This window comes from Bombyx mori, chromosome 18 (assembly GCF_030269925.1).
Source record: "Bombyx mori chromosome 18, ASM3026992v2".
NCBI lineage: Eukaryota > Metazoa > Arthropoda > Insecta > Lepidoptera > Bombycidae > Bombyx > Bombyx mori.
In genome coordinates, this window is record NC_085124.1 from 3,823,130 (window position 1) to 3,837,553 (window position 14,424).

The 14,424-nt window shown below is 44.2% G+C and overlaps 1 protein-coding gene across 2 annotated transcripts in view; it reads left to right on the forward strand.

Moving 5' to 3' along the window:
• The first annotated feature begins 3,826 nt into the window (after positions 1-3,826).
• Positions 3,827-14,424, forward strand: part of Snmp1 (sensory neuron membrane protein-1) — a 40,943-nt gene continuing 30,345 nt past the window's right edge. Inside the window, 2 exon segments of one of the 2 annotated variants that reach the window (NM_001043721.1) lie at positions 3,827-3,948; positions 11,967-12,124. In NM_001043721.1, coding sequence (NP_001037186.1) covers positions 3,835-3,948; positions 11,967-12,124 — 272 coding nt within the window. In that variant the 5' untranslated portion in view covers positions 3,827-3,834. 2 annotated transcript variants of the gene reach the window in all.

Genomic DNA, 14,424 nt, shown 5'->3' on the forward strand with positions numbered 1-14,424 from the left:
GTGAAGCCCTCGAACTCGGATGTTAAGCTTCATCGAGTCCTTCTTCGTTAGGGTCTTCCCGCCCACGGTCTCGAGACGGAGCGTCTCCTTGGGTCCCTTCAGGCCGATCTGCTTCGCCACGCTCGAGTCCAGGAGAGTTACCGTGGAGCCTTCGTCCAGCAGGGCCAGCACCGTCGTCGATCCCGATGGCCCGTACACTTCAACGGGCACCATCTTCAAGTACGCCCTGCTGATCTGTGTGCAGTTGATGGGAAGTCGCACATTGTTCGCGATTTCCCTGTTCTCTGCTGGCTCTGTCTCCGGCTTCTCGTTGTGTAGCGAGTGGTGATGCCAGCGTTTGCACGTGCGGCATGGCGGTCGTTGACACGATTGCTTCCGGTGCTTACCATCGAGGCACTTGTAACATAGGCGCGACTCCTTGGCCATTTTCCATCGTTCCTGCACTGTAGCGCCCTTGTACCTCGGACAATCGTACAGCGGGTGTCCATCCTTGCATTGCGGGCACGCCGGCTTGTCCCTCATTGCTCTGTCCGAAGTCTCGCGCTCGGTACATACGGTTGTGGCGTGCGTCGCCTGTCGCCTCGATGGTTGTCTTTTTGTTGCCGCCTCGGCCACGGCGTGTGGCCCGCACCGGTCCGCCATCTTGTTCAGGAAGCCGCACATCGTGTTGAGGTCCGGGTCTCCTTCAGTTTTATCGATAATGTGGTCGTACCACCGGAACCTCAGGATGGTCGGCATCTTGTCGACGATGCTCTTCAGCAGTTCGAGCGACATCAAATATTGGGGTTTCCGCAGCCCCCTGACCGCTGCGACGGTATTGTTAACATTGCTCGCCAGTGAGCAAATGTCGTAGGCGGAGTCGCTTATAGTCGGAAGTCTTCGTATGCGGTCTAGCTCCGCCAAGACTAAAGCGTCCGCCCTTCCATAGCACCGCCGCAGTGATTCCATTACTTCCTCCGGTGTGCTCTCGGAGTACAGCTGGCTGCGAACTCCTTCCCTGGCTTGTCCTTTCAGCGCTCTTCTCAGCCTCGCCATGTTTTGAGCGCTTGAGAAGAGTGGAGCGGTATCCTCGTAGACAGCCTTGAAGGCCACCCACTCTCTGCAGTCGCCTTCGAACGTCGGCAACTGGTGCATGTAGTCGGGTTGTGGCGGCAGCTCCTTGGTCGTCGCGCTCCTCACTGCTTCCACTATCGCCTTAGCCAGGTCCCTGTTGCCGCACTCTTCCATGTTGGCCTTGCTGACGGGACGGTTCTCAATGTGCTCGCCTGCGGGCTCCTTGTCCATACTGCCCGCTGACGTTTGGACCCAGGCCCTGAGCTGGTCCTCCCGGTCCTTTGGCTCTTCTATAATGGAATCATCGTCGTCTTCGCTTTCGGCCTGAATCAATTGCAGGCGGAGTCTGGCGGCTATAGTGGCTGCTTGTGCTTCTATCAATTCTTTTTCCGCCAGCTCCGCTCTCGCTGCCAGTTCCTTACGTCGTAGCGATTTCTTCGACGCGGGTCTATTTTCACCACGTGTCCGCGTCGTTGCCTCTTCAAGTTTTGTGTTCTGGGTCGTACCGGTCGCGGAGCTCTCGTATGTTTCGTACGACGTCGCTTCTGTTGCCTCCGGACTGGATTCTTGAACCGCAGGTTCGAGTGGCTGTTCCCTCGATGATCCCTTGTTGCTCCTGGTGATCGGCATCGTTGAATAATCGCTGGATCCGGCTCGAAGGACCAGCTGTTGGGTACGCAGCACGTCACCCGTATCAATAAGGCGAGTGACGTCAACCCGGGTTGGACGGGTTTATGAATCTTATAAGATTTCTTGAAATCCTATAAGACGCCGGATGCCCGTCTCGTGGCGATTATTCGTGTCGATCTGAAGCAGTCGATGTAGGGTCCTGAGGTGTACGATATCGTACAAGCTCACTCGAAATTAAAACTCAAAACTTTACTAATTAACGTAAACCGAGCCGACCGATCTGTCAATACAACCGAATTCAATAACAGACGATCTTTTCAATGGTCTTCGAGTCTTCAATAAATATCTTCGAGGCGCTGATGTCTTTACTCGTGCGTTTTTTTGTAATCTTCGTTCGGAGGGTCGGCGGCCGGCGGTTGGCAGGTAGTCGGTCGAGGGTCGGTCGGTAGGTCGGCAGGTAGTCGGTCGGCAAGTCGGCAGGTCGCTTAACTACCTCGGAATGTTACCCTACAGAGATCTCGTGTAAAATACGGCTCTCGTCGAGATCATTTTCACTATGATCGGCTCGGTTTATTCGTTATATCTATTTATTTAATAAATGTATATACTAATGCCTTATACTTAACTATTCTATGTTGTAATCCCTATCGATACATATAACTTATTCTATGCTTAATCTATATGACGCGCCCGTATAAACAAAATACCCGGTCCTGAACACAGATAAATGCTGTTTGTTACATCGTTTCGGGACGCGGGCCGGGCGCGTGTTCATTTAAGTTAATATGCTAATCTTAAAACTATCGGGAATAATAAAGCAAAAGTGTATACTATTTATTTCAAAGCAACTTACGTTCTATTCTTAGTAAAATCTATGTGCACGTTATCTATATACTTATCTATCTATATGCACTCTATATAATTTATCTATTTGTTATTTATCTATTTGTTATAACTCTATGTCTATGTACGTATCTATATAAATCTATTATTCTATTCTATATTCTATTATATTCTTCAACTTATTCTATAATTATGGGGCGACGCCGCTGTCGCCAACACTCATAGTATCCAACGAGTAGTAGTTGCTATCTAATGTAATAAGGAGACCTCAGTCTCTAAAAACAAATAAAACTAAATCTCCAAATTCAAATAATAAAATACCAACTGTTTACCTCAGCAGATTTTTACAAAGATTTTTGCAATAGCGAGATAAATAAGGAACAACCTTGTAATTCCCTGTTAAAAAATAAATACCGTCACCTACACCGAAACATGAATTCCACGTATCAATTTTTTGTATCATACACAAACAAGCCCGATGCGTTACGTAAAATGAAGCTTAAAATCGATGCGAAAATTTAAAGCAGGTTAAATTGATTTACGTATTTCGAATTTTATATAACGTTAGGAAGTGTGCTTTGAGCAAACCGAACCTAATCCAGGCCGGTACGTTTTAAAATCACCCAAGAAAAAATCTTTTACCCCTAATAAATTGGCAAATGTTAAATTCTTTCGTCCGTAATATGGGCTTGCGAGTAATTTGCTCAGGATAAACCACTTTGCCTAATAGAGACAAGAATCGCACGTGATCTGTAGGCCATAAGTATACGACACGTTTATTATCTTTATTTGAAATATTTAAAAATAATCTATCTTCTTCTATCTATATATATATATAAAAATGAATTGCTGTTCGTTAGTCTCGCTAAAACTCGAGAACGGCTGGACCGATTTGGCTAATTTTTGTCTTGAATTATTTGTGGAAGTCCAGAAAAGGTTTAAAAGGTAGATAAATATGACTAACTCAGATGAATAACTCAGAAATAAATAAAAATAACAATTTTGTTTTTCCTTTGACGTGTCTCCCGTCGGACGGATTCCTTTTGTTTGTTTTAAATTTATTTTATACAAAAGTTTAGGTCTTTTATTTATCGATTGAGGCACTACGAAGTCTGCTGGGTCAGCTAGTATAATATCAAAATAAGTTCTTTCGGGTACAGTGAGCCGTAGGTATAATTATGACAAATTTTACAGTTTAATCTCGCTTTTATTCTTTTTTACAGTTAAAAACCTACAGTGCAAAATGTTTACAGATCTAATTAAATGTTATAAGTGTCCTATAAGCCTGCAATTGTTACAGAGGACAGAATGCAGTTGGCTAAGCCGCTTAAATATGCCGCAATCAGCGGTATTGTCGCGTTCGTGGGTTTGATGTTCGGATGGGTGATATTTCCGGCCATTTTGAAGAGTCAGCTTAAGAAGGTAATGCACGCGTTATATAAATTTAGTCGGTTCAGTTTTTGAGAACAGTTTTTAAGAGAATTGGAGAGTACGAAATATAATTTCGACTTTTACTTTGATCTCGTCTAGCGTTATTCCTTTTCTGCTCCGTTTGGGGTATCAAGAACGAGATAGCAATACAATTCTATTGAAAAGACCCCAATTCATTTTTAATAAAATAAAAAAACATATCTACAAAACACACAGCACAAGTATAACCTTTAAAATCATTCTTCATTCTCTCGCAGGTTAAAATCTATAGACGTATGGACTTATCTTTTTAGTGACGCTTTTTCCTTTTCAATGCGTTTCAAATCATAGTATTGCCAAAGAATTTTTCATTTCAAAAACCACTTCTTTTCTAAACAAGTTACTTAACATCAGACTTTATTATAATTTCATGAAAAACCTTCTTTACACGAACTCTTGTTTTATACACGTTTTTATTATGTTGATATGTATGTATAATTTCGTATGTTAGTTTGTCTGTAAACGTCATTTTCTTGAACGTCATTTTTGCCGATTCAAGAGTCCTCTGATTATCTTGAAATTTTGCAAACGCGTGAAGGACCAATGCCAATGCGATAATTTTATAACTTCGATGTAATATCCTGGACAAACATCAACAGGATAAAAAAGGTGAAAATAACTGCCAGCCCGGTTTACTCATATTTTTTATTAGTTTAGTTTAGTTTTTAAAGTACATGTATTATTTATTTTTTCCTTTGAATAATAAAACCTCTACACTATATTTTTATGATCAATTATTTCAATATTTTCAAAAACAAATTTAGTCGAAATCGTTGTTTTCGTATATAAGACACATTCCACCAACTGCAATAGAACATGCTTAAGTCATAGAGATATCCGACCTTTGATTCTAGTTCTAAGAACTACCCTGCCAATTCACTTAGATTGAATCATACCGGTCTGGTATTATTATCTCGCACGGCTTAGTAATAAATAGACCGTGGTTTTTTTAGCCGTCTTTTAGAAGGCAACTGAGACTTTAAGCTTATGCTTCAAATGTTGTGGTTCCACAGGCCCCGGAGAGTGCCACCTGTCGATGCCCATATCGTGGTTGGAGGCGTCCGGATCGGGGTCGGGGTACAGTTAAAGTACCTCGGCCTCATTCTGGACAGTCGTTGGACCTTCCGTGCTCACTTTCAGCACCTGGTCCCTCGTTTGTTGGGGGTGGCCGGCGCGTTAAGCCGGCTTCTTCCCAACATCGGGGGGCCTGACCAGGTGACGCGCCGTCTCTATACGGGGGTGGTGCGGTCAATGGCCCTATACGGAGCACCCGTGTGGGGCCAGTCCCTGGCCGTGGGGGTAGCGAAGTTGCTGCAACGGCCGCAACGCACCATCGCGGTCAGGGTCATCCGTGGTTATCGCACCATCTCTTTTGAGGCGGCGTGTGTACTGGCTGGGACGCCGCCTTGGGTCCTGGAGGCGGAGGCGCTCGCCGCTGACTATCAGTGGCGGGCTAACCTTCGTGCCCGGGGCGTGGCGCGTCCCAGCCCCAGTGTGGTCAGAGCGCGGAGGGCCCAATCTCGGCGGTCCGTGCTGGAGTCATGGTCCAGGCGGCTGGCCGATCCTTCGGCTGGTCGTAGGACCGTCGAGGCGATTCGCCCGATTCTTGTGGATTGGGTGAATCGTGACAGAGGACGCCTCAATTTCCGGCTCACGCAGGTGCTCACTGGGCATGGTTGCTTCGGTGAGTTCCTGCACCGGATCGGAGCCGAGCCGACGGCAGAGTGTTACCATTGTGGTTGCGACTTGGACACGGCGGAGCACACGCTCGTTGCCTGCCCCGCATGGGAGGGGTGGCGCCGTGTCCTTGTCGCAAAAATAGGAAACGACTTGTCGTTGCCGAGTGTTGTGGCATCGATGCTCGGCAACGACGAGTCGTGGAAGGCGATGCTCGACTTCTGCGAGTGCACCATCTCGCAGAAGGAGGCGGCGGGGCGCGTGAGAGACGCACAAGCCCGCCGCCGTCGAGCGGGGGCCAGGGAGGCGGATCTCGCCCTAGCCCTGGCCCTCTAAGTGTTTCGGGTCCCCCTGATATGTCGGTCTGGGGCCCGGCGAAGGGGGCCTAAGAAGACGACGTGCAAGCTGCTCTGCACGCGTTTTACGCAAGAGCATCCGGGTGATGGAAGGCCGGCTATCCTCGACCCACGCTGGTTCTGACCCAGCGGGGTATTTCGTAGGATAACCAATTCAAACCGGCGCCATCTAGGCGGGCTTCGGACAGCCTGCCGACCGAGAGGGCTGGTGGTCGTGGCGCCGACGATCGCTGGCCCGGCGTCCCGAGGGGGAGGGTGATGGGAGAGATGTGCTCCGCACTAAACGCTTCACTCTCCTCCCCTTGCCTTTTCATGAGTTCTGTCTCATGCGAGGGTTGGACGTTGGTTGTTGAGCGACAGGAGGTTTTAGTCGGTTCGACTCCGACATGCCCCACCCTCCATCCCCAGTGGAGGGTGGGAGTCCGGCGATTTCCTCCTGACAAAAAAAAAAAAAAAAAAAAAAAAAAAAAAAAAAAAAAAAAAAAAAAAAAAAAAAAAAAAAAAAAAAAAAAAAAAAAAAAAAAAAAAAAAATGCTTCAAATGTGATGGCATTCAAGTTATGTTTCTGTACTTCTTATTTTTAAGCTCAAGCCATTTATTGTACCTGACACGAAAAAAGTAACTGTGAAACTCTTCACCCTTCCGCCTTTATAATCAAAGGAAACCACTAAGTGGCATAATACAATAATAGACAAAGGCACGATTATTAAATTAATTTTCATATTAGAACATTAATTAATGAACACAGCGAAATTTGAATTTGAATCTGTATTTTCCATCCTATATTATGTCCGAAAACAATAGGGGAGCGCCTCGAATTCTACATATATTTCCTGGCTGCTTCAGCCAATCTCTAATTAAAAGCGATATCCATTGTTTGTTTAATACTATGCAACCCGTTCCCTTGAACTTTATATAATTTTTACCCTTTATAATATACCCTATATACCCTAATACTTTATACCACTTTTTGAAACAGTATTATTTTTATGGCGTAATCCAAAATATGAACATTGTGATTTAGTAATTTTTCTTCTAATGGATCCCAAAACGTTTCTTTTTGGCTCAAATTAATTCAATTTAAAATAGGTCTAAAGGAGCCATTTCCGAATCCGAAATCGGATAATGGATTATTTTGAGTTTCTTTTTTTTTTTTCCTACCTATGCTGATAGCCTTGAGAGGCTATTCAGCTTCAACCTAACGTGTGTAGGTGAGCTCACGGGGCTCAAACCGGAGAGTTGCTAACACTGACCCTAGCAAGAGCAGTGCTTCGCAGAATCTATCACCGGATCGGAAACGCGACCCACTGAGAAGATCCGGCGAGAAACTCAGTGGGCTAGTTTGAGTTTCAACAATGGGTAAATGCTTGGCATTTCAGTTAATACTTTTCGCCCGGATTGTAAAGGACAAATTGTTTTTTTACGTGCCATAATATTTTTTTTAATTATCCTTGTGCATACAATTTCGTCCACGTCGACTTAGATAATGGATATTACATAGGTTGATTATACGTTTCGATTAAATAATATGTAGGTATATATCAAACTTTATTTGTGAATTGTCTGGGCTGAGACTAATTGTTCTAATTACTGATTCACCCTTTCCAAAAATTCCATTTTAAACTGAACATGTTTTCCCTACCATCGGTAGGCTAAGAGGCTATTCTTACTTCGTGCGGATTAATAGGTGATCTCACGGAGCTCAACCTGAGCGAGCTTGCTAACACTAGCCCTAACAAGAGCTGTGCTTCGCCGAATCTACTACCGGATCGGAATCGCGACCCACTGAGAAGATCTGGCGTGCAACTCAGTGTGTTATGTTTGTCGGCTAGGTTGTACGTCGCACTCTTAGCAGCATCGGTGACCGGTGCTTGGTGTGCCTAAAAGCACCGAGAGTGTATCGGAATGATCCCATATGACACGTTTAGAGCAATGGTGGCTTTGCGTTGCCACTAAGGGTTATAGTATCGCGCCGTTTTCTCCCAGATTAAATTAAATGTATCTACCGTGTAAGTACATAAGCGGTAGATACATTTAATTTATTCACGACATTCACTATGCTAATTCTTTACAGCCTGGCCACAATTTTTATCTATTTATCTATCTCTTTTAGGCCGTGATTTTATTGGATTTATTATGTTACTAGCACTAATTCACTCTTCGTTTTCGGCAACGATTTCAATACACCCTTTGGATATATGACAAAGGGAAGATCTTCCACCGAGCGTGTGATATTGCTCGGTAGACTGACGGTCCGAATGTTGTTGTTCGGAACTTGTATAGATGCAAGCTTATCTTGAAAATGTCATAAGCGAGATTCAGGCATCTGTCAAATATCTTGTGTTCTGGGATGGCAACCATTTTTTTTTTCCGGGCCAGGGGCCGCACCTCCTACGAGGTCCCCGCGCATAAGGGGCGCGCGGGGTATGTGAGACTCAACGATCTGCAGGTGTTGAGAGCAGATTGCGGGCCCAAGGATTTTAGGGCCCACCCACTAAACGACTCCCCTGCACTCTTACACCCGACGTCCGATCTTCGTCTGGGGTCAGAACCCGGTCACCCGGGGTTCCCGCGGTCAACACTACAACCAGACACGCGGCGCCACCCCAAGGACGCCCGACCGACGGGTCGTCGAGGCGATAGTCGATGACCAACGACGTCGGTCTCCGCGGTACGGCGGCCCTACCAGGCCGCCCGGGCGATGCCGCTGGTGTTCCGGGATACCCCGCTGGGCCAGAACCAGCCTGCCGGGTCGGAACGCGATACACCGCCGACCGGGTTGCTCTTCCACAGTATGTTCGGCGACGACAGCGACGACGAAAATGCGGACCGCATGGCAGTCCGCAGTCGCCGACGCGCCGCCCCGTCCTCCTGGTGCCAGCGCGCTAGAGTGACGGTAGCGTGCGGCGCAGCCTCAACCCCCTTAGGTCGCACTTTGACCATCACCGGGAGGAGACTGCCTCCTCATAGGGGCCGGAGCTGGACAAACGCCCTCCTCCGCCCCCCGACTCGGCGGCGGTGGCACGGCGCCGAGAGGAAAGAAGAGCTCTCCCTCTCCCGTTCCGCCGCCTCCTTCTGCGAGATGGTGGACTCGCAGAAGTCGAGCATCGCCTGCCAGAACTCGTCGCTGGCGAGCATCGTAGCTACGACGGTCGGAAGCAATAAGTCCGGTCTTATTTTTGCAACGAAGACGCGGCGCTGCTCCGCGAAAGCGGGGCAGTACGCGAGCGTGTGCTCCGCTGTGTCCTCGTTCTGGGATGGCCACCCGCCACAACCCTATATTAATGACACCGTGCATTAATTTTTTTTACTGGTGGTGGATGTCTTGTGAATCCACACGGGTAGGTACCACCGCCCTGCCTATTCTGCCGTGAAGCAGTAATGCGTTTCGGTCTGAAGGGTGGGGCAGCCGTTGTACTCCTAAAAGTGAGGCCTTAGAACTCATGTCTCAAGGTGGGTGGCGGCATTTTACGTTGTAGATGTTTATGGGCTCCGGTAACCACTTAAAATCAGGTAGTCCGTGAGCTCGTCAACCCTTTTAATCACCAAAAAAAAATTAACTTTTGTGTGCATGACTGAACTCGCTCACAGGCCGCGTTGAGATGTGAGACCAAAGTCTCAATTGTATTTATTAGCTAATCTACTTTCAAACCGGAAAGCTCGACTGCTTCGTGACAGAATTAGGTAGGATAGTGATACCCACGCCTGAGAGCTGACAAAGCTCCCTATAACGAAAGAAAAGTTACTGAGTTTATAAAGTTGCTAAGTATATATTAACCTCATTAAGTGATTCAGTCACTCAGTGGGTTCGATTCCCGGATCGGGCAAACATTCGCGTTATAAACAGGCCTGTTTGCTCTTTATCTGGCTTATATACTAAGTATGTGTGTCAATCTCTGGTATACATAAAACAGGGCCTAAAATCCTAAATTGGGGCTGGAGGACCGAGTGTGATTTGTTCCCAGTTATTTATTATTTACTAGGTGACGCGGCAGACTTTGTAGTGCCTCAATCGATAAATAAAAGGCCTAAACTTTTTTTTATTTTTTATTGCTTAGATGGGTGGACGAGCTCACAGCCCACCTGGTGTTAAGTGGTTACTGGAGCCCATAGACATCTACAAAGTGAATGCGCCACCCACCTTGAGATATAAGTTCTAAGGTCTCAAGTATATTTACAACGGCTACCCCACCTTTCAAACCGAAACGCATTACTGCTTCACGGCAGAAATAGGCGGGGTGGTGGTACCTACCCGTGCGGACTCACAAGAGGTCCTACCACCAGTAAACTTTATTTAATTCCAAGAATTTTCATATTTATCTACCTTTTAAACCTTCTCTGGACTTCGACAAATAATTCAAGATCAAAATTATCCATCTGGTCCATCGGTCCAGCCGTTCTCGAGTTTTAGCGAGCTGAATGTCAACAAACAAACACTTTTTCCCGCAATTGTGTATTTATTTGTTTATTAATAAGTTTGGTCAGAGTGTATACTTTACTATTATTAGGTAAAAACTATTTAACTACTACCACATACTTAACCTTCTTTTGATCTTAAAGTAATTGCTTAAATTTTTTAGGGTTTATATTGAACTTAGAATATAAAATGACAGAGAATCGTTAAATAGAAATTATTTTCGAACGAAGAAGTTGTAAAAGAAACAGAATACTTTCAATTTCAATTACACTCGTATATTATTTTAAAACTAAATGATAATTCGGTAACAGGACAAGAATCTATTAAAACAGTAAAAATACAAGATTTTTATAAAATATAACAGACTACATCTTCAAAAATTTTACAAGTACAAAAAACAATATCGTTTCCTAGTATTTCAACAAAAGCGACTTTGTCCGAATCTTCATTAGAATCATCAAAGTTATTGTTAATATTATAATATTTCTGGGGAAAATAAAGAAATTTTGTTGTTTAACCCAAGTACTTAAGTAAGCAGTCAATGTCGCTCAGGAACAGCCGCTACCTACTGCTAAGGACTGACATCACCTTGAGCTTCGTTTGAAGAAGTGCATATTATAGCAATCCGGAAACACATCAGTGTCGAGCTAATTCCCAAGCAGAATCGTATGTGACAAAAAAAAACTGATAATAAGTGTGGATGCCGTGGATATGGATGGCATCAAGCCCGCAAATTATAATCTGCGTAATTGCTGGTGGTGGGACGTCTTGTGAGTCCGCACGGGTAGGTACCACCACCCTGCCTATTTTTGCCGTGAAGCAGTAAAGCGTTTCGCTTTGAAGGGTGTGGCAGCCGTTGTACTGTAAAAACTGGGACCTTAGAACTCATATCTCAAGATAGGTGGCGGCATTTACGTTGTAAATGTCTATGGGCACCGGTTAACACCAGGTGACCCGTGAGCTCGTTCACCTATCTAAGCAAAAAAAAATTGTAAAAAAATGCACGCAGAGATTTTAGGTAGTATGGATGAGCTCTGCTCCGGTGGCGAGGGGCGGTGGCGATGGTAAAAGGAAATGATGATAATCTCGAACATTTACTCCAATAAGACATCAACAAAAGGAAATGAAGTTCGTTTTATTGAAATAGTCACGCAAGTGTACGCAGTGTACGCAAGTGTACGCAGTGTACGCAAGTGTACGCAAGTGTACGCAAGTGTACGCAAGTGTACGCAAGTGTACGCAAGTGTACGCAAGTGTACGCAAATGTACGCATGTGTACGCAGGTGTACTCAAGTATACGCAAGTTTACGCAATGTACGTAACCAAAACAAAATCTTAATTTAAATAACCCTAATGCAAACGTAACGCTCAACAACCCGTCGAAGATCTTTCCGGTCCCTTTTGTCCATTATAATAAGAAGCCCTTATAAATAGGTAACGTATCTGACAAAGGATGTTTATGTTCGGTAAAGTCAAGAAATTCTGCGATAATGGCCGAAATTACGAATATATATTTATAGGAAATGGCGCTATCCAAGAAGACGGACGTTCGGAAAATGTGGGAAAAAATACCTTTCGCACTCGATTTCAAGATATATCTATTTAATTACACTAACGCTGAAGATATTCAGAAAGGAGCTGTACCGATCGTGAAGGAAGTTGGGCCTTTTTATTTTGAGTAAGTTTTTTTTAAATCCTTTCATTTCAATATTTATAAATACCATCTAAAATCATTTGCAATCTGATGTATGTTATTTGAGCATGAATACCACATGCTTTGGTTCCAACGTTCTGCCTATTTGCTTTGTAAAAGAGTCGTGTGTTTGTTTTTGAATGGTTGGATGGCTGTCAGATGAGTGGAAATGATCTTCTATGCTGTAGGGATTGATATAATGCGTCAACATGTCATTGATTAAGCGTCAGAACGCTATTTCAACAAAGCGGTGCGACACGAAAACCCTCTTATCGTGGTCGCCGCTAATTACTTATCCGACCGCGACGAGACAACGCAAAGCCGCCGTCGCCCAAAACATGTCTTATCGTCCGTTGTAATCGACGAGTTCGACGAGCGAACTAGCCCATAGACACAGCCCACTGAGTTCTCGCCGGACCCTCTCAGTGGGTCGTGCTTCCGATCCGGTGGTAAATTCAACGAAGCACTGCTCTTGCTAAGGCTAGTGTTACCAAATTCTCTCAGGTTTAGCTCATGAGCTCGCCTCATGAGCTCAATTTTATCAAATATACAGTGTGATTCTTTATAATGTGCACATATCGAAATGAGGAAATCTATGCTTAATTTTATCGAAGGAAAAATATTTAAAAAATGCTAAACATTTATTTTTCATTTTTTATGGAATTTTTTACATTTTTGTTCACCACTGTGACTCTGGTGTAAACAAAACTGTGTAACTTTTGAACGAAATTATATATTGCGGTTAAACAAATTCCATAATGATTGGAAGTATTTAGGCGTCCTCATAAAATGAAATAGTGAGAGAAAACCTCCCCTCAATTGAAAATAAACAACAGCTTTCTCTATATCTATAACTAGCCTTCCTCAATAAATGAGATATCTATCACTGAAAGAATTTTTCAAATCGGACACGTAATTCCTGAGGTTAGCTCGTTCAACCAAACAAACAAACTCTTTATAATTTTAGTCTGTCGGTTCGACTCCAATACGCTCCGGCCGCCAACCCCAGTGGAGGGTGGAAGTCCAGCGATTTCCTCCTGACCAAAAAAGAAAAAAAAAACTCGTATATAATAATATGTACATTCTTAGCTGCTGGCAAAGATATTATCCCCAATTGTCACATATATACTGCCTTAGTGTGACTTGAAAGATTCATTGAACCTAAAGAATAAGACAGGGTACAAATCAGATCAATCTCTTCTTCGCTTCCTTCTTCCCAACCTTCACGTATGTATATACAATATGACGGCTTTATTTTTTAATTTCCGCTTTGTATAAATGCTATTTTAGGTCAAGGATTAGCGAGGGCTTCGGCATTTAGGGGTTTAAGAATTAGTCGATCGGTTAATGTGACTTCGTAGGCTATCTGGTGATGCGCAGTCGTAAAAGAGCCGTTACTTGCACTCCATTACTTTGTTGTCCTGCGAATTACTAAGATTGATAGCGTTAGAATGGCGAAGAATAGCGCAAACTATGTTTATGCTGACGGTTCTTAAGACATTTTATCTTAGCATAAATTTGCAATGAGAATGTTCTTTGTGTTTAGGGAAATCCTAAATGTGACATTAGGATTTTATATAATATATAATTATTTTTAGTGTGGCAACACACTAGTACATATGGCAAAACAAAAAAAAAGTGTGTGTGTCCGCTCCGACGCACGACTGGAGTTTACTGGATATAAAAAATTAAACGAAACAATACGAGAAATAGTTCTATATTACGACAACACGATACACTACAGATTATTAACAAATTAACGAGACACAAAACAAACGACTAACAAATATATGAAAATACAATAATGAGAGAAACGCGCGATCAGTACGAGGCTTTGTGGCGGACTGCCGGCGCAGCAGCCCGGCGTCACCTGCAATAACGCGGCCGCGCGTTGGCTCCTGATTGGCGCGCGCACGCATCACGCAATCAGGAGCCAATCAGGCGCATAACGCATTTCGTGTGACATGCTAGTACGATTTTGATTGGCGCGCGCACGCATCACGCAATCAGGAGCCAATCAGGCGCATAACGCATTTCGTGTGACATGCTAGTACGATTTTGGTCCCCATAATTTTCAAACCCCGGGCCTATATATGTAAATCGATTCTAAAGGAGTAAACTCCAAAAAAAATGCAATGAAAATGTTCTTTGTGTTTAGGGAAATCCTAAATGTGACATTGGGATTTTATATAATATATAATTATTTTTAGTGTGACAACACACTAGTACATATGGCAAAACAAAAAAAATGCAATGAGAATGTTCTTTGTGTTTAGGGAATTCCT